A 21,178-nucleotide genomic window follows, 5' to 3' on the forward strand; every position below is an offset into this window, starting at 1 on the left:
AAAGGAGTCGCCTGCCTGGCAGCAGGGGTGGACTGGCAGCGATCAGACACAGGTGGTGCTCTGTGCCATGGAAAGAGTTCTAGACTAGGACTCCAAACGCTGGTTCTTGCCGTGGCCTATGACATCTCCAGTGTCTCTCAGCTTCTCTGAGCCTTGGTTTCCTTGCATGTATAATTGCAATAACAGCTATCATCAAGATCTAATGGGATAGGGCCAGAGAAAGGCCTTAAAATTGAAAAGAAAGCACTGTTCAGATGAGAAGTATTGTTAGTCCCCGAGAAACCACTGCGGGTGAGATCCTTGACGTGTCAGCACACTTAGGCCCTACATGAAGGACCTTGGTGTCTGCTGGATTCCAACCCAACCGAGTGAGCCTATAGGACCCCATTGTCCAGCAACCTATTTCACAGGCCAGTAGCCCGAGGCCCAGGTTGCTGGGACCTGACCCTTTCTCGGCATGTTCCTGTTCACAGTGCAGGACCTGGATTGCTACACCACCGTTGCTCAACTCTGTCCATTTGAGAAGCCGACCACACACTGCCCAAGGTGAGGCAAGGGAGCAGAAACGAGAGGGGTGGGGGCATTACTTCCTCTCTGAGCCTCGCTGTGGGGTCTGATTTCTTGTACATTGTGGCCAAGAGAAGGTGGCTCCATGCTGGATGGGTGTCATCTCATGGCAGAGAAGCACACCATGTTCTAGAAGTGGCCCTTACACGTGCCCACTCTGGAAGATGGTTGCTCACGTTCAGGCAGGAACCCAGTAGATCTTTCCATAGATCAGTGGTTCTCAACCCTCGCTGCATGCTGGAATTCCCTGGGGAGCATAAAAATAAAAATCCCTGGACCAATTCAATCCAAATCTCTAGAGGTGGGCCAGGCAGCGGCATCAGCATTCTCTAAAAGCTTCCTAGATGATTCCGTGTGCACCTAGGCCCAAGAAACCTAGAGAAGCTCTAGAGAACTTCAGTAAGAGAACGATTTTGTCCCACTTGATTGCTGCAGCTCACTCAAGAGAGTATTTTCATGTGTATGAATGACTTCATTTGCCACTAAACTCTTCCCTAACCCATTCAGACCTTGAGGTTTGCCATTCTTGGTTTCTCGAATCAGTTTTAGAAATACTGGAAGCTGGGCATCACTTGTTCTCTTTAAATTAGCTCATTATTTCTTGTACTTGATCTGTAGTATTTTCTGTGGGTCACTCTAGAAATTTTTTTTTTTATCGGCTTTATTGAGGTATAACTGGCACACAATAAAATTCACCAGTTATAAGGATACGACTTGATGTGTTTTGACAAATGTATACAGTCATGTAACACAACTGAGATATAGAACATTTTCATCACCCCAAAAAGTTCCCTTGTAGTCAATCCCTCCCCTCCCACCCCTAGTCCCTGACAGCTGCCGATATTTTTTGTGTCATTGTAACTTTGCCTTTTCTAGAATTTCACACAAATGAAGCCATCATGTACACAGGCGTCTGTGTCTGGCTTCTTTTGCTCAGCATCGTGCATTTGAGATGCAGCCATGTAGTCTGTGGTGCTGAGTAGCAGCGCATTCTATGGCGGTACCATGATTTGTTATCCAAGGGAAAGGTTTTACATGTATCTGCCCAGACCGCAATGAACTGGCTCTTGGAGGATGCTGCATCTTACATAAAATAAGGGCTATCCTGGTAGTATTTCTCTCTAAAGTACCAGTAGATCACCTTGGAGAGGGGGAAAAAGAAAATATACTTCTTATTTTAATTGGCAGAGGAGCAACCTTTGATTGAACAGGTCTTAAGTTTTTTGGAGTTACCCATTTGTCATCTAGAAATTTCTCAGCCATCAGAAAATATACAGGGAAGCAAAACTGTCTTTCAAAGCAAGCTTTCTGACTTACCTCCATTGTAAAGTTGGAAATACAGTGGGAAGCTCCTGGTACCCTGGGTTGAAAGCTCTAAGGATAGTGACAGCTAACTCTGAGGCTGGGTGATGTATCCCATGAGCCCTTATCCCAGGCTTGGAGACTTCTGGATTCTTGTGGGGAATGACTGACTTTGAAAACAATGGGTGGAGACCCCAAGGTCCTAGCAGGAAAGAGCGCGGGGAGGATGCCTGGTTACGGAGAGGAGACTGATGGGATCCCTGACTACTTTTCCTCTGCTACTTGCCTTCCCCTTGGGGCTTTCTCACAGCTTCACTGCCACCCTTAACACCATGCTGATGCCCTTGAATGTTCAAGTGGGGGTAACAACCTTTTAGTAGATTTTCCTGAATATTAAAGAGAAGCAGAAGGAAATTGTTTCAGAAAATACAAATAAAAAGAAAAACTTGATGTAGTATGAGTATCCAAAATATAAGATCCTGACCTACCATCCAAAAGAAGTTGGAAAAGAACATTCCTAGACTTTCAAATACACCTTTTTTTTAAAAAAAAAAAAAAAAAAAGAAGAAGCACACAAACATGCATGCCTAACACATCTAACAATCTTTTCTCCCCACCCTCCTCTTCCTGCCCAGAACTGTTACAACATCTCAATCCCTTTGTCTAGCTTTCTTTCCTCTGTAAATCCTGCCTGTCTCAGGGCCAGACGGCTTCTGGCCGCCATTTTGGTTTCTTGGTCCCTGGGCTCCAGCCCATAGTGTACTGTTCCAGATAAACACAAAGGACCTTTTCTTAAGTAGAGCTCACGTGCTTTGCTAGTTTGGCTCTCTTAAACCATCTAAGGCCTACCCATTTCCAGCTCAAGGCACTCTCCTCATCCCCTGTGTGGCTGGTAGGGCTGTGGTGTCTAACACAATCGTTTCTGTCTCAAGTTATCAATGCCCCCTCCCTGAAATATTCTGTGATCACCAAGCTGAGGCCCCTCCACCCTTTCCTCTCCCATACAGGGAAGTGGCCTTAAAAAATAGTCTATTGATTATAATCTCCATGATGTACCCACAGTATGAACTGGCCAACACCTAAGAATGGGAGGCAGGATCTCTCACAATTCCATACTCACATCTCTCAGATTTTTACTCTCTTTCACCTTTTTGGTTGTGTCTTTGTGTGTGTGTGTGTGCGTGTGTGTGTTTAATTCTATATGCACTCTTTAAGAAGAGGAAAAATATCTTTATTATTGCTAGCATGGGAGACACATATTTTTCTTAAAGAGTAAAACAGTATGGTAGTTTCCCTTCATCTAAGTACGTAAATAAAAGATCTAAAATTCAAATAAAGAGAGCCAGCTGCCTCTCAAGAGTTTTTGTGCGCTGCTGATGGTAACCAGCCCATAAATGCTTCTTGTTGGCAGAGTCCGCTGTCCCGCGCACTGCAAAGACGAGCCGTCCTACTGGGTTCCTGTGTTTGGAACCAACATCTATGCAGATGTAAGTATGCTGCCATTTTCAATGACCACCTCTCAGAACCTGTTAAGACCTCAGGAACAACGTTTCAAGGTCTGGATACCAGAAACCTGATGTGTTCGTTTCCTGCAGCTGCCATAACTAATTACCACAAAATGGTTGGCTTAAAACAACCGAAAATTATCCTCTCACTGTTTGAGAGGCTACAAGTCCAAAATCAAGGTGTTGGCAGGGCCATGCCCCCACTAAAGGCACTAGAAAAGAATACTTCCTTGACTCTTCTTAACTTCTCGTGGTTGCCAGCAATCGTTGGCAATTTTATAGGCTTGTGGCTACATCACACCAATCTCTGCCTCCGTTGTCACATGGACTTCTTTGTCTCCCTGGGTCTTCACATGGCATTGTTACAAGCATACCAGTTTCGGATTCAGAGCCCACCCTAATCCAGTATGACATCATCTTAACTAATTACATTCGCAACGAGCCTGTTTCCAAATAAGGTCACAGTCTGAGGTTCCAGGTGGACATGAATTTTGGGGGAAACACTATTCAACCCAGTACACCTGAGCTCTCATTACAGCCTCTCTAGCTAAATTTAGCCCACTCATTTCTGTCATCAGTGCCCTAGTGGTTCCATTTGCAGAGATACTAGTACTTCCACCTACCTATGCATCTGAATGCAAATGCAAGTGTGCCTCATTTTACCCAACTATTTCAATAGTTTTACAATTTTGGTTGTTCTGTAATTTTAATAGTTTTGAATTCTGCTTCCTCATTGAACATGCATTTATAATTTTGGAGGCTTTCATGCTCCACATACTGCATTCTGTCAGACATTTAATAATCTTTCTGGCTCTACCGATGCACTTATGGATACTGATCCACTCTGCCCACTATAGTCAGTTTGGGTTATACACACACTTAGCTAAAAGCACAGAGAAGAAAATACAGATTATGTCTAGTTTACTATTCATCGACAACCACTCATTATATTGGTGTCTGTTCTTCCATTTTCCCTTCCTAACTTTAGCAGGGAAGCTTTAGTCTGATTTTTCTCAAGTGGATACTCCACAACATAGTCCATCCTCCTCTAGGCACCTAGAATTTGGGAGTCTGGTTACCCAGAAGATGTGACTGTGGTCACAGCTCTGCCCCTGAAAGGCTGTGTGATGTGGAATTCTGTGATTAGATCAGCATCATTCATCCCCAGATGACATTTTACTCAGCCTTTCCTCATCTGCATTTTTACGGCCCTCCCCCACCCACTACCACCGTCTTTGCCTCCATCTGTCTTGTTTCCTATAAACATGACTCACAGAAGCCACTGAGTTTTGTAGGTTCAAAGCCACTTTCATGGCTAGCCTTTTTCTTCCTCCACTTTTTTCTTTTCATTTTTAATGAGTCTTTGTTCTTCTTGAAAGCTATTGAGCCAAAATTGAGTTCTAAAATATAAATGAAGGAGTAAAATAATATATCTAATTGTTACTCTAAATATTTTGACCAAATTTTGCTATTAAAAGATAGAGAAAAATAGAGATGGACCAAGTGATTCCAGCCAAATACAAACAAACAACAAAAATCCGGAGTGGTAATATTATTATCTGATAAGGTAGAAATCAAAGTTAAACTTACTCAATGGGACAAAGAAATTCATTACTCAAGGGCACAAAAGTACAATATGTGAAGAAGATAGGAAAATCAAACCTAAACACGTCGAACAACATAGCAGCTAAATACACGAAACAAAACAAAAAGTTAGAAATACAAGGATAACTTGATGAAAACACTGTTGTTGTTGTTAGGTGCCATCGAGTCGGTTCCAACCCACAGCGACCCTATGTATGAGAGAACGAAACCCTGCCCGGTCCTGCGCCATCCTCACAATCATTGTTATGCTTGAGCCCATTGTTGCAGCTACTGTGTCAATCCATCTCCTTGAGGGTCTTCTTTTTTGCTGACCCTCTACTTTACCAAGCATGATGTCCTTCTCCAGGGACTGATCCCTCCTGATAACAAGACCAAAGTATGTGAGATGAAGTCTCACCATCCTTGCTTCTAAGGAGCGTTCTGGCTGTATTTCTTCCAAGACAGATTGGTTCATTCTTTTGGCAGTCCATGGTATATTCAGTATTCTTCGCCAACACCATAATTGATGAAAACATAGTAATAATAAAAAGCTGCCTTTCATTCGACACCTACTATGTTTTAGGTGCTTTGAAAACACCATCTACAGGCATCGTCATCCCCATTTTACAGAGTAGAAAACTGAGGCTCAGAATAACCTGCCCCACATCACACAGCTAGTAGGTGGCAGAGGTGAGATTCACTTAAGGTGTGTCTGGCCTTAGGCTCTGTTATCTTCCTCCTCTTTAGTGCCTTGCTTGAATGTACCCGTGCTCATAATCACACCGATGTGAACTGGCATGTGGGCGAAAACCTATACGCAGTCTTTACCTAACTTGCTCACTAGTTTTGAGGGGGTTTTGAGCTTTTGGAACCACCGTGCTCAGGGCAGGGCTTGGCACACAGTAGTTGCTCAATCAATGCTTGTTGAGTAAATACATAAATAACGATACTACAGCAGTCACTATTTAAACAGCTCTTCAAAATAGAAGATAAAGAAGAAGGAGAAAGAAAGAAAGAGAGAGAGAGAAAGGAAGAGAAAGAAGGGAGGAAGGAAGCCACTTCCATGTCAGAGGTCCTTTTCTGGCCTTAGTTTCTAGGTCACTCTGTACTCTGGGAAATGGTGAGTCTTCTGGAAAATGTCTGTTTAGCTGAGAGTTATTTTGGGAGCGTCATCTCCAGACTGTGAAGGGCCTAACAGTGCCTGCAGTGCAGCCTGCTCCCCAGGAGCCCACGACTTGGCACACCTTTCACTTTGGGGAGAGTACAGGGACCCCACACGTCAGCCGCAGGCAGGAAAAGCATCAGGGTGTGTCCAAAAGAGCAACGCCTGGGCCAGGAGTCCTGAGTTTCCGCCCCAGCCATGACATCCATTAGTTGTGGAATGTTGGACAAGCCTTTCCCCACTCTCAGCCTCAGCCTTCTTATCTGTCCTACCGGTCTTTCTCGTGTTTAGATGAGTTCTCACACTGTGGAGTTCTGTTCAAACAGATTTCCGGGCCCTACTCCCGGTGTTTCTGATTCAGTGAGTCTGGGAAGGGACCTGAGAGTGTCCGTTTCTACCAAGCTCCCCAGAGATGCTGGTGCTGCAGGTCCCACTTTGAGGACCACTGGGCTAGAGTGAAAGTCCCTTGAGAATTGTTGATGACGGTGAGTGATGATTATGGCAGTGATATTTGTCTGACCAACTAACATTTATTGAGCACTTACTATGTGCCAGCCTGCGTTAAGCCCTTCATCTTATTTAGTCTTTATGATGACTCTTGGAGGGCTTCACTATTATTACCCAGTATAGAGGAGCGTGTAGATTGCAGGCTCTGGAGGGTGGCAGTCCTGGCTCTGCTGTTAACCAGCATAATGTCTTTGGGCAAGTCATTTAGCCTCCCTGAACCTCAGTTTACCCATCTGTTAAGAGGGAATAAGAATACCTATCTTGTAGAGTTAGTGGGCGATTACTATGTCAGTGGGAGTCCTGGGGTGGTGCAAATGGTTAAGCGCTGGGCTACTAACTGAAAGGTTGGAGACTTCAGCCTGCCCAGAGGAATCTTGGAAGAAAGGCCTGGCAATCTACTTCCAAAAAATCAGTTCTACTCTGACACGCAGGTCACCATGAGTCAGAGATGACCCCATGGCAACTGTTTTTTTTTTTTTTTTTTATCTATCAGAAAGTGGAGAATGTTGAAAAGACTTTGAATAACCATAAATGTCAAAAGTCCATTAGACAGCACATGTCAGTTTACTTCTCTAGGTTTAAATATAAGCCATTGGAATATAAGCCCCTTGAGGGCAGGGCCTGGGTCTGGTTCATTTATATATTCCTAAGGCTGTGAACTGAGATGTTGGCTGTTCAAGTCCGCCCAGAGGCACTTCGGAAGAAAGCCCTGACAATCTACTTCTGAAAAATCAGCCTTTGAAAACCCTATGAAGCACAGTTCTACTCTCACACCCATGGGGTTGTCATGAGTTGGAGTCAACTCGACAGCAATGGGTTTGGATTTTTTTTTTTATTACTGTATCTATATCTGTGAAATGCTTAGAACAGGGTCCGGTATGGCCAATGCTGAAAAATGTTACTATGATAATCCCCACTTGATACTGAGGAAATAGAGGCTTGGGGGTTAAAACAGGTCACAGGCAGCAAGTAAGTGGTGGAGGAAGGATGGGCTTCCAGCTTCTCTGAGGCCAGACGCTGGGCCCCATCCTTGTTCTTGCTGACATCGGGTGTTAACAAACCTCCAGTGGACACCCTGTACCTTCTGCAGAAGCTTGGCGAGAGGAGAGGTATGGGCGGAAGGCAGAAAGAGAAAGAAAGTGTTGCCAGCACCAGGGTGTGCCAAGCGTGCATTGGTAACTGAGAAAGATCTGGCCGTGGTGAGGTTCTCAGACTCACAGCCCACAGCCTGATATTATCACAGAAAGCTCCTGATTCACTGGTGTCCAGAAGCCCTCAGGGAGGGGAGGGGAGGACTGTCACAGAGGTGTGAGACAAATGTGGTCTCTCAATCAAGGGGGCCGATCCCTACATCATCTATATGGACAATAAGCGTGTTTGTGCCTGTTTACAAAACTCCCCCACTAACAGTGACCTGAGAGGAATTCTGAGATGACCATTAGCTGGTCTCCCTGCCTCTCTTTGAGATGGATGCGAAGCCACTGCTTCTTAACCTTTTGGGGACATGAACGCCTTTGAGAATCGGAAAGATATGGATCCTTTCTCCAAGAAAAGGCTTGGTGGTTGCAGCGTGGTGGATCACTTTCATATGACCTTTCTTGCCACGGTCTTGTGACTGTGCAAATAAGGTAATAGTGGCCAACCAACGGGATTGGTCAGTTTTGCCATCCTGCTAGGGTTAAAATGAACCATCCCAGAAGTGAGAAGAGAGGATCTCACCACCACCAAGGAAGAAGAGCCAGGAGCAGAGCACGTTCTTTGGACCTGGGATCCCTGAGACCCTCCTAGACCCAGGAGACAGAGAGAGAGCTGTAAAACCAAAGACAGCAAGATGACTAGCAGTGGCAGAAAAACAGCAGCAGCAGAACAAGGTGACTGGCAGGAGACGGGCAGGAGATGGCATGATAGGCTTCCCAGCCCACGGAGTGAGAAAGTTGAGTGCCTCGAGGCACTTGGTGGAGCTAGCTAGAGCTGAGCACCTTCTGGTGGAGGCTTCCTGGCAGAGTAGGGTGCCTTGGGCACTTATCAGCAGAGCTAGAAGAGCTTTGTAACACTAGCCTGAGCAGGGCAGAGGCCAGGCTGAGGGCCAGAGAGAGACCTGCCTGCAGGCATGGCTGAGAAGAGGCTGTCCTGATGGAAGAACTGTATCCTGAGCATTCCGGAACCTGAGTTGTAACTGTTACTTCCCTAATAATCCCCATAATTGTATTGTCTTTGAGTTCTGTGTGGCCATTGCAATGAATTATCAAACCCAGCAGAGAAGTAGAGTGCTGTGGGAGGGACAGTTGGTGTCAGAATGGTAAAGATGGCGGAGAGAGGAGGCATGTCTGACCTCCGCCTCATAGAAATCAGTCTTGGGCTGTTGATCTTGACTCTCCTTCTCCCTCGTGAAGTTAGAAGAGGTCAGAAGCCACCCCCCGCGCCATTCCTACAGTGGTGCAGACAGCTGTCCTGTGTGCTTCCCAGACACAGGACTCCAGTGCTAAGATCAGGAAAGTCTGTGCAGAACCTACAGACGTACACAGTTCTGCCTGCAGCCTCAGGCCTCACGAACACTCACAGTCTGGGGCCAACGACCCCTGTCCTCATCTGTTTGTTATTGAAGAAGCCTGGTCCAGCATGTTGTCAAAATGTCAGTGGAGTGATTCCCCTTGAGATTCTACTTCCTGTATAATTTCAGGTCATCAGACTTAAACCACCAGTTGCCGTGGAGTCGACTCCAAGTCATGGTGACCCCATGTATGTCAGAGTAGCGTTGTCAATGGCTAAGTTTTTTTTTTTTAATTGTTGTAATTAAATGAAGTTTACATTTCAAGTTAGTCTCCCATACAAAATTTTTTTTGCATACATTGTTATGAGACCCTAATTGCTCACCCCATCAGCAACAGCACACTCCTCCTTTCCACCCCTGATTCCCTATGACCATTCAACCAGCTCCTAACTCTCTCTGCCTTCCCATCTCACCTTTGGACAGAAGCTGCCCCTTTGATCTCTTGTATCTACTTGACTAAGAGCACACTCTTCACGAGTATCACTTTATGTCCCACAGTCCAGTCGAATCCCTGTCTGAAGAGTTGGCCTCGGAAATTGTTTTAGTTCTGGGCTGATAGAAAGTCCAGGGGTCACGCTTTCTGGGGCGCCTCCAGTCTCAGTCAGACCATTAAATCTGTTCTTCTTACTAGAATTTGAGTTCTGCACCCCATCCTTCTATTGCTCCATGGAACCCTCTGTTGTGTTCCCTGTCAGGACGTTCATTGGTGGTAGCTGGGCACCATCTAGTTCCTCTGGTCTCAGGCTGATGAAGTCTCTGGTTTATGTGGCCCATTCTGTCTCTTGGGCTACTAATTTCCTTGTGTCTTTGGTGTTCTTCATTCTCCTTTACTCCAAGTGGTTGGGACCAATTGATGCATTTTAGATGGCTGCTTACAAGCTTTTAAGACCCCAGACGTCAATGGCTAAGTTTTTGAAAAGAGATTGCCAGGCCTTTTTTCAAAGGTGCCTCTGAGTGGACTCAAACTTCCAACCTTTCACTTAGCAGCCCAGCATGTTGACTGTTTACAGCACCCAGGGACTCTCATCAAACTCCAATCTCTGCCTCCATCTTCATACGGTCTTCCTCTCAAGTCTCAGTCTCAACCCTCCCTCTGCTTCTCTCTTATAAGGACTCTTACCCTGGGATTTAGGTCTCGCCCCAATCCAGGATGATCTCATCTCAAGAGCTCTACTTTAATTACATCTTCAGAGACCCTTTTTCCAAATAAAGTCACATCCACTGGCACCGGAGGGGTTAGGACTTGGAGATGTCTTTTTGGAGGACACCATTCAACCCAGCACAGTAGCCATGTTTATTTCTAGGGGCTGCCATGGTCCACACCCCACCACCCAGGCGGCCCAGTCAGGTGGACACTGATCATAGCTCCTCCTGCTTTCCCAGACTTCCAGCATCTGCATGACAGCGGTGCATGCGGGCATTATCAGGAATGAGCACGGGGGCTACGTGGACGTGATGCCTGTCGACAAGAAGAAGAACTACGTGGGCTCACTCAGGAATGGTGTTCAGTCAGAAAGGTAGGGCGGGGTCTGACTCCGGGCTCCCACCACAGCCGGTGGTGGCCACTCAGGGGACCTGGGGTGGGGTGCCAACCATGTTACCTTTACAATAAAATTGGGTAGACTCACATTGGTTCTCTCCAGGACAACCAGGACAAGCCTGTGGTTTTCTCCTATCTTCCTTTCTTTCTTCAAAATAGGAAATTTTTTTTCCTATTACGAATGCATGTTTCTGTAAAAAATTGAGAAACATTAGATAAGCACAAAAGAAAACAATCGATAACCCATCAGCCAAGGGAACTGCTATCAGATTTTTGATATGTATCCTTCCAAGCCTTAATGTGTGTGTGCTTTTTTTCTTTTTTTACGAAAACAAAGAGGATCAAATTATAATGACTAGAAAATGAGAGCAGAGAGTCAGGAGTCCAACAGACCCGGACCCTGCCTCTTACAAGCTTTGTAACCTTGAGCAAGTTACCGCTTTTCTCCGAGCCTCAGTGTTCGCCTCTGTGATTTGGGGATAATAACTGGCCCTATCTCATAGGGATGTTGGGAGGGTTAATTGAGATAATGCATAACCTGGTGCCTAACAGTAATAAGCCCTTAGTAAATGAGAAGTATGTTCATTTATCTATATTTTCACTTATAGATCATAAAGGTTTCCCCTTTGCTCTTAAAATCTACTCCCATAATACCATTTTTAATGCATAGAATTGCATCAAATGAATGTGCCGCACTTCACGTAATTGCTGGCCATTTGGGTTCTTTTCGTGCTTTGGTGGAATAGCCATCTCCAAGATGGACAGCCTTATAGATGAATGTCTATATACACTTATGATTGTTTTCTTAAATCCCTACAAGTTAAATTTCTGTGTGAAAGGCTGTGTGGACTTCCAGGGCTTTGGGTATGCCCTTCCAGAATGTTCTTCAGAAAGCACCCAGCCCTGGTTCGGGCTGCCAGTCTGTTTCTGGTACACAACGCTCATTCTCACAAGTATCGCTGTTGTTCGTGGAACAAAACTCATGGGCTTTGGAGTTCAGAGGCCCAGGGCCTATGGCCAAACAAGGCACCACCTTTCCAAATCTCAGTTCCTTTATATGTAAAATGGGAGTGATGATCACACTTACCCAGGTGCAGACCCAGGTTATGGAGGACCTAAAGGTTTTATATTTGAGGGGCCCTCTTTAGAAAAGGAAGGTGAAATTAAGAATACAAGATGTCCAAGGCCCCTGAAGCTTCAGGCTTCATGGGTACGTCTGTGTCCTACCCTCCCGGCCCTTGGGGCCGGACTATGCCTCAGTGAAGCTCTCAGTGTGAAGACTCTGCAGAATCAAGTAATGCACAAACTACATTTATTGCTTCCGAGAGCTTCCTGCCCAGGAACTCTGCACCAGTCTGCAGCAGCATGAGTGAACAGCTTTTGCAATTCTCTCTTCAGCATTTGCAATCTTTGTTTGGGAAAAGTTTAATGAGAGGAAATTCCACTGATTTCATGGGAGGGAAGTGAAACAGCTGATTAGGTGGAATTTCCTGGCCAGACTGGAAAGAAATCCCTGGACACTCATTTGGTGAGCTCTTTCTACCCCTTTTAAGAGAGAGTCATCTTCCTGTGAAGTGCTAGGCTGAGCTTTGTTCTCTCCGCCGTCTTATCCTCACCCGCCTGAGGGGCCACACAATGAGGTCCTTGTCCTCCATTCCACAGGGAGACTGTGGTGATGTTCTCAGGGATAAGACAGAGGGCAGGGGACTCAGAGGAGGGGGACTGTGATTCTTTCTCACTCTTCCTCTCCAGGCAGCCCTTCCCCTGCATGAAGGTCAACAATACCAGTTGCCATAGAGTCATCTCCAACTCATAGTGACCTCTTGTGTGTCAGAGTAGAACTAAGCTCCATAGGGTTGTCAGTGGCTGATTTTTCAGAAGTAGATCACCAGGCCTTTCTTCTGAGGCATCTCTGCGTAGACTCCAACTGTCAATCTTTCAGTTAGCAGCCAAGGGCATTAACCATTTGCATCACCCAGGGGCTCCATGTCACTGATGTTGGCTTCATTGTTGAAAAAAGATTTCTGTGATTCTCCACAGCACTCCGATCAAGACTTTGCTTCCCTTGCTTTTCCGGCTCTTTCTTCTGAGTTCTGGGTGTGGAATTTGTGATGGTGTTTGGACAAGTTAACCCACCCTTTCTGTGCCTCAGTTTCCTCATCTGTAAAGGGGAAAATAATATTACCAATCTTATAGGGTAGCCCTGGTGGCGCAGTGGTTAAAAGGCTCGGCTTCTAACCAGAAGGTTGTCAGTTCGAACCCACCAGCCACTTCAAGGGAGAAAGATGCGGCAGTCTGCTTCTGTAAAGATTTACAGCCTTGGAAACCCTATGGGGCAGTTCCACTCTGTCCTATAGGGTCGCTAGGAGTCCAAATCGACTCAGCAGCAGTGGATTTTGGTGGGTATCTCATAGGGTGGTGGTGAGGCAGCAGTTCTCAAGGTGGGACCCGAAGACCAGCAGTATTGGAATCAACTGAGGACTTGTTAGAAATGCAGATTCTCAGGCCCCACCCCAGACCTACAGAATCAGATGCTCAGGGGGTGGGTCCGGCCATCTGTGTTTCACACGCCCTCCAGGGGTCCTGATACAGCTCAAGTGTGAGAGCGGCTATTGTAAGGATGATGCAAGGGCGACCACAGCGCTATACATGATTCTGTATTTTGTTATTAAGAGCTATCCATTTACTAACTATTTACTAAGCACCTGTGGTGTACCAGGACATGTGCTGGGACCTGTGGGTGCAGAGATGGCCAAGTCCAAGGAACAAGGATCAAGTCCAGTCTACACATATGGAAGGAAGAGGAATGAACCCTTCGGCCACACATAGGCTGGGCCAGAATGGCATGCAGAACCTGGTGGCATTTGGGACCCTGTTCCGTTGTTTGCCAGCTGGGTGACCTTGGGCTGGCACAGTCTCTCTGAGCCTCAGTCTCTCCTCTGTAAAATGGGTTGCTGGGGGATTAAACGAGGTCATGTGTACAAAGCACTTACTCAGTGGCTCCTGGTAAGAGTCTAATAGGATCTGGGGGCCCTTGGTGCTGTTACATAACTTCTAAGGTCTACTCTAAACCTTAGGAAGCTGGGGTTCTTTTCATGGAGGGTCAAGTGGCTTGAGCATAAGAAATGGCCTAAATGAATCCTCTTTCAGGACAAGGGACAAGACATCTTACAAGAATTCATTCTTTTATCCTTGTACCCATCTTCCAACCCTCACTCATCCATCCATCCATCCATCCTCCAACCCACACTCCTTATCTATCTGTCCATCTATCCATCCATCCATCTCCATCCATCATCCATTTATCCATCCATCCATCCATCCATCCATCAATCATACACTAATGACCCCTACAACATGCCAGGCACCCAATCCAGCAGGAACCCAACAGCCAGTCTCTGCCCTCATGGAACTTGCCATTCAGTGGGGACAGACCATTCACAGGTAATGACAGCAGGGCACAGGGAGCTAAGAGCACACCCAGTAGGGCACAACTTTACTGTCAGGAGGGGCCTCCAGGCAGAAGATACTCCAGCAGAGGAGCCTGGAGGGATGCCTTGGGTGTGGCTGTGCCCTATCCTCTCCCTTGTGTTGAAGGGCCTTGGCACACCTATCTGCTGAGAAATTTTCCTGGAGCCTGTTCCCATTAGGAGACTGTGGGAACGGGGCCCTGGGATCAGAGGGTGGCTCTGTCCCAAATGGCTACTGGGACCCTGATTGGGCACCGACTTCCCCCAAGGGAGATGTGTGTACTGGGCTCAATCTGACTGGTTCCCGGCAAACTGTGTTTTAAATTTAGGGACTCCTTCGAGCAAACAAACAGACAAAAATCCTCCTGAGCAGAATTCTCAGCAGAAGGGGCCAAAAGTTGGTTCTGCTTTCAAAGTTGCTTTGGTTTAGCAACAATCTTTTTCTAGAAGAGGAGTTCCTGAAAGTGTTGAAAGGTGGCCATGCAGAATCCGGACAACAAACAAGAACTGGTCCATTCTCTCACACCCCCACCAAGGATGGTGAAGGAGGGAGAAGGTGTCTGGAGAGCCTTCAGTGTTGGGGTTTGTCAGAATGCTCTCAGGACATCTGGCTGAACATCAGTTCAGGATGTTTTCTTAGACCAGGTCCATTTTTTAAAGACAGATTTCATAAGGAGGTTGGGAAATATACCATCAGTGACATAACATTCTTAGTTTTAAAAATATACCTACATACAGAAGTATATGCAAGTGGACTTTCATCTGAATAGTGAATTCATTCAGCTAACATTTATGGGGCAATTCCTGTGTGCCAGCACTGTCCTAGGCACTGGGGACCCAGAAGGGTCCTCAAAGAGCATATGGTCAAGTGCACCACATCCAATAGAAATCTAATGTGAGCCACATATGCAATTCTTAAAGTTTCTAGTCACCAAAGAAAAAAACAGAAAGGAAATTTTAGAATATATTTTACTGAACCCAGTATATCCAAGACAGTATCATTTCAGTATGTAATCAATAGAAAAAATGATGAATGAAAAATTTTACATTCTTTTTTTTTTTTTGGTCTTAAATCTTAGAAATCCAGTGTGTGTTTTACACCTGCAGCTCAATTGAAAGAGCCATATTTCAAGTGCTCAGTAGCCATGTGTGGCTGGTGGCTGCCCTATTGGATAGTACAGGTCTAGGGAATAGCAAGTGTTGGGTGTCTGAAAATCTGTGTGTGTGGAAACTCTGAGAAGCAGAAAATGTCACGCTGTTATTTCCAGATCCAGTGAGCTCTGCACGCTCCCTCAGGCTGGGCTGGGCCAAGGCTGCCGTGCAGAGGAGCCGCTGGTAGCAAGAAGGATGGGTTTCCCTCTTTCCATCCATTTCCCACTATTCTAAGATTTGGACACAGAACAGCCCTGTGAATAGGGACTGTCATCACCCCCATTTTATCAATAAGGAAAGGGAGGTACAGAGAGGTTAAGTGACTTGCCCAAGGTCCCCAAGCCAACAAGGGGTGGGGCCAGGACTTGCACACTGGCCATCTGCTCTAGCTTCCAGGCTCAGAACCAGCACCTCTGACTTCCTCACCCCAGACACATCACTGGGCTTGGGACACAGACCCTTCCCCAGAGGGAGTCGGAGTGAAGTTGACAGTGCAAAGGCATGCTTGTTTCTAACTTCAAGAATATTTGTTGTAAGGAAATTCATACTTATTATTTAAGGAATGAGTCTAGAGAGTAGAAAATAGAGTCCCCTCAAGCTCTTTGTCTATGCCTGGGGTGCCCTCGGCGACTAGCTCATTGAGAAGTTTTCCAGGCTTTTCTTCCCCATGCATATCCAAACTCATATGAAAACCAAAATGGAGATCATATTATACACAGTGTTCCAAAACTCTTACCCCTGGAAAATATTGGATGTTTCACAAACTAAGATGAAGCAATCTGATGGTTCCCTCGGGTTTCAGCTTTAATCTGTTTGTCTCCATGTGTGCAGCATGCCAGCACCGGGCTGACCTCAGAGGACGGTGCTCATCCTTATGTTCCTATTGAGAGAAACGGGGCTCAGAGAGGGTGCCTGACTGGCTCAGGTTTAAGCTTGATCATAATAATGACAGTATTCATAGCTAACAGCAATTGAGCACCTGCTGAGTGATAGGTGTTATACCAGATGCTTTCTGTAGATAAGCTCATTGACCTTTTATGATGTCCCTAAGAAGTAAGTGCCATTTTACAGATGTGGAAACTGAGGCTCAGAGAAATAAGCAGCCCAAGGTCCTAGAGCTGAGCTCTGAACCCATGTCTGACTCCTAAATATTCCTGAAAGATCAGTAGAGGGTAAGACTTGGGGAGAACAGGGTTGGAATCCTTTAAAAAAGGAGACGTGTCTGTGAGTGTGTGTGTTCACACACATATACATATATATGCATATAAACATCAATATGATATTTCTGAATACTAAAAAAGAAGTTGCACCTTTAAAGAGCCGGAAAAGCTCACAGGTGTCCCTCTCCTGCCGTCCTTGTAACGCCGGGTTCCGGGACCCCACGGGGAGAGATCCAGCTCATGGAAACTCTTCGGTCCTCTTGGGACAAGGTCACAGCACTCCCGGACCGATGGCTGTCCTTCCGGTCCAATCTGGTCCACTCTCTTTAATCCACTGTATCATGTGGCACCAAGGGCGCGCGCTTCCTCTGAGGGGAAGGAGGGAGCCCATGTTTCCGAGGAGATTTAGAGAGCCATGAATCACTCCCTGCCCCTCCACCCTGCACACAACCCACAGAGCAACCTCCTGAGGTGGGGACAGAATATGCCTGGGCCGGGGTGTGGCGTCAGCTCCGGGCCCTGGCCTGTCGGGTAGGGTGGGAGGATGACACTGGAGAGGCAGCCTCAGAGTGTCTGAGCAGGCAGGGACTGGATCCTGTTTACTGTAGGAAACTGAGGCACAGCAAGGGCCAGAGACATGCCCAAGGTCATGCAGCGAGTCAGGTGGGCTGTTTCCACCACACCAGTTATCTCCTCCAAGGAGAGACTGACTCCCAGCCTGTTGGAAGGAGATCACGGCCCGGAGCCCATCCGATTGCCTGTATTTGGTGGAGGGCCTGTTGGGCTGCACAGCTGGGCCCTCCTGGAGCCCTGGACAGGAAAGGTGAGCCTTCAGAGGGGAGGCTAGCCTCCATCTAGGATGAGGCCTTCTACATGCAGTGCCTCTGGGGTCTGCAGCCTCCTGGCCCTGATGGGCTGCGTCTGCATTCCCATCTTGGTCTGGGGTTGGCCAGTATCACCCAGGGGTGGTGTCACCAGTCTGTCCATGCAGGACAATGGTAGGAGAGTCCCAGTGTCGCACAGTACAGACCTGGGCATTCATTCCACTACACCCAGACTTAGTGTGTGATTGGGGCAAATTACATCACCTCTCCAAGCCTCAGGTTCCTCACCTGTGAGAGGGAGGAGGGTGCAGATCTCATGGGGGCTGTGGGAATGAGCAAGGGAAGACAGTGGAGAATGGAGGCAGTGTTGGCATGCATACAGAGTGTGTGTGCGCTGACAGGGTCGCTGGGCGTGGAGAGTGTCAGCGCCCCAGCTGGCAGGCTGAACGCCATCTGAAGGATGGACATTACTAACTAGGGCTTGGTTGAGCACCGCACCCGAGGCTGTGGACATTGTCATTTCCCAGAGCACCTTTGTCATGCTTCAGCTCAAACAGATCTGTGTTCTGGGGACTTCCTTCCTTCCTTCTCTTCTTTCCTTCCTCCCTCCCCTCCCCTTTCCTCCTTCCCTCCTGTCCTTCCTTTCCTTCCCTTCTTTCCTTCTTCCCCTTCCCTTCCTTTCCCTTCTCTCCTCTCCCCTTCCTTCCTCCCCTCGTCCCTCCCTCCTCTCCCCTTCCCTCCCCTTCCCTCCCCTTCCTTCCTTCTTTGTCCTTGTAGTAAGTCAGAGCAGACACGAAACACTGCTCATTTTCCCAACTTGCCCATCATGCGGAGTTGCAGGTTGCCATGTGGCTCTGGTTTTCCCAGACTATTTGTTTGGGCGGCAAATCCAGGGAAATCTTGCAGCCCCGAGGCCTGAGGAGGGCGTTGGAATCTGGGCTTTCCAGAAACCAGCAGGGCAGCGGGGACAACCCCAGCCCCTGGATAGCCTCCTCTCTTCCCCCTTCTTGGCCCTGGAGGCCACCTGTGGCTGAGCCTTTTGCATGTGTCTTGGTTCTTGGCTTTTCTTCACAGCTCCATCTCACTGTGCGCTCCCATCTGATACGCATTTACAGAGTTCAATTCCAGGGTAGCCAAAAGCACGCAGCTGCCATGGGGAAAGGGGGAAAACAAGCAGGAATTCAAGCAGTCTGTTTCAGGGTTGCTGAGTTTACAGAGCAAGCAGAGAGAGCCAGGGCCGGGGTGGGACCGAGAGGAAGCCGTGTCTGTAAGTCAAGGTGGGGCAGCGGGTCTCACAGGCAGACTCGTTCACAATGGGAGAAATGCAAATTAAAACTATACCAGGATCTCATTTCTACCTTATATTGGCTGAGAGCGAAAGCTAACACCTGAGCCAGCAAGCCCTGGGAAAACAGGCAGTCTCACACATTGATGGCCGAGTGTCAACTGGCATAACCTTCATGGAGGGCAATTTGAAAGCTGTCACAATTACAAATGCACATATACTTTGATCCAGCAATTCTACTCCTAGGAACTTTTCCATAAGTATACTCATACAGATGCCCGAAGGCCCACAGACAAAGTTATTCTCTATAGCATTGTTTGCAAAAGGAATAGATTAGAAGCAACTAAATATCTAGCAATAGGGAACCAATTAAATAAATTATAGTGTTTGTCTTAGTCTGCTAGGGCTGACTTAACAAAATACTACCAAGTGGGTGGCTTTAAAGAACAGAAATGTACTGTCTCACAGTTCTGGAGGGCAATAGTCCAGATCAGGGTGTTGGCCATGTTGATTCCTTCTGGAGGCTTTGAGAGAATCTATTCCACAGCTCTGGCCTAGATTTTGGTGGCTCTTGGCAATCCTTGGTGTTTCTTAGCTTGCATCTGCCTCTGTTGTCACATGGCTGTCCTTTCTCTGTCTCTCCGTGGACCTGTTCTCTTTTATAAAATAGCACTCTGATGGGATTAGGACCTACCTTACTCCAGTATGACCTCAAGTTAACTGATAATGTCTTCAAAGACCCTGTTTCCAAACAAGGTCACACTCACAGGTACCAGGGGTTAGGACGTCAACATATCTTTTGGGGGACACAATTAAATATGTAACAGTACTTTAATTCTATGGAATACTATGCAGCCAAAAAAACAAAAAAGAGTGAGGAGGTTCTTTATGTGTAAAAGGGAAATACATTCTAAGATATATTATTAAAGGGGGGGAGTAGGTATGGGGGAGCATTATGTAGTATTTGTGTGAAAATGAGTGAGGGAGAAAACACATGCAATTGCTTACACATGCATAGGATACCTCTGGGGAGGAGGGCTGGAGCTCAGGAAGGAACAGAGGGAGTCTATATCATTTCCACCTGGAGCTTCTTTCTTTCTCCCCACTTCCTTCAGCTCAGCTCCACTGGCTGGCAGTTCTACCAGGGCAGGGCCGGCTGTGAAAACCAGCAGCTTTGCTGTTGGTGGGGGTTAACTTGATTTGGAGGAAGCGTGGAAAAATGCCACATTTCTGGACATTGTCAGAAACAGTAGCGACCCTGGGGTGAACAAATTGGGAAAGCCAATGTCATCGCTACACTGAGGCTGTGATCATGGTTGGGGCAATCTACAGACTGAAAGGTTAGTCAGAAATTTAACAGAGAGATCTAGAGAATGAGACAGCCTTAGTGGACTTTGATGAGTCCCTACATCTCACTGGTGGTCTGGAAGACTATGTGCATGCAAGAGCAAGAGGAACAAAGCTGGAGGACTCACACTTCCCAATTTCAAAACTTACTATAAAGCTACAGTAATCAAGGCAGTTGTACTGGCATAAGGATAGACATATAGATCAATGGAACATAATTGAGAGTCTAGAAATAAACCCTCAGATTTACAGTCAATTGATTTTCAACAAGGGTGCTAAGACCATTCAATGGGGAAAGAATAGTCTTTTCAACAAACGGTGCTGGGACAACTGGGTCTCCACATGCAAAAGAAGGAAGTTGGACCCTACCTCACACCATATAAAAAAATATATCAAAGACCTAAATGTAAGAGCTAAAACTATAAAACACTTTGAAGAAGATGGGTATAAGTCTTCATGACCTTGGATTAAGCAATAGCTTCTTAGATATGACACCAAAAGCACAATTTATAAAAAAGTGATAAATTGGACTAAACCAAAATTTAAAACTTTCATGCTTCAAAAGACATCATTAAGAAAATGAAAAGACAGGTCACAGATTGGGAGAAAATATTTGCAAATTGTATATCTGATAAAGGAGCCCTGGTAGAATAGTGGTTAAGAGATTGACTGCTAACCAAAAGGTCAACAGTTCGAATCTACCAGCTGCTCTTGGAAACCCTATGGGGCAGTTCTACTCTGTCCTGTAGGATCGCTATGACTTGGAATTGACTCGATGCAATGGGTTTTGTTTTTCTTTAATTTTATTTTTTTATTGTTGTGCTTTAAGTGAAAGTTTACAACTCAAGTTAGTCTCTCATACAAAATTTATACATACATTGTTTTGTGACCCTACTTGCTCTCCCTGTACTATGACAGCACACTCTTCTGGATTTCCTGTGTTCATTCAACCAGCTCCTGACCCTCTCTGCCCTCTCATCTCACCTCTGGAGAGGAGCTGCCCATTTAGTCTCATGTATCTACTTGAACTAAGAGGCACACTCTTCATGAGTATCATTTTATGTCCCACAGTCCAGTCTAATCTTTGTCTGAAGAGTTGGCCTCGGGAATGGTTTTAGTTTCGGGCTAACAGAGAGCCCGGGGGCCACGTCTTCCAGGGTCCCTCCAGTCTCAATCAAACCATTAAGTCTGGTCTTTTTACTAGAATTTGAGTTCTGCACCC

The 21,178-nt window shown here is 46.4% G+C and overlaps 1 protein-coding gene across 1 annotated transcript in view; it reads left to right on the forward strand.

The window, feature by feature from the left end:
- The window catches only part of CRISPLD2 (cysteine rich secretory protein LCCL domain containing 2), a 67,548-nt gene that overhangs the window by 43,588 nt on the left and 2,782 nt on the right, over window positions 1–21,178 (forward strand). Inside the window, exons 12-14 of the mRNA XM_004377793.2 lie at window positions 474–546; window positions 3,281–3,356; window positions 10,562–10,695. Of these exons, the coding sequence (XP_004377850.1) occupies window positions 474–546; window positions 3,281–3,356; window positions 10,562–10,695 (283 nt within the window). The remainder of the gene's footprint in view (window positions 1–473; window positions 547–3,280; window positions 3,357–10,561; window positions 10,696–21,178) is intronic.

The sequence above is a fragment of the Trichechus manatus genome, unplaced genomic scaffold (genome assembly GCF_000243295.1).
Source record: "Trichechus manatus latirostris isolate Lorelei unplaced genomic scaffold, TriManLat1.0 scaffold00053, whole genome shotgun sequence".
Classification (NCBI taxonomy): Eukaryota; Metazoa; Chordata; class Mammalia; order Sirenia; family Trichechidae; genus Trichechus; species Trichechus manatus.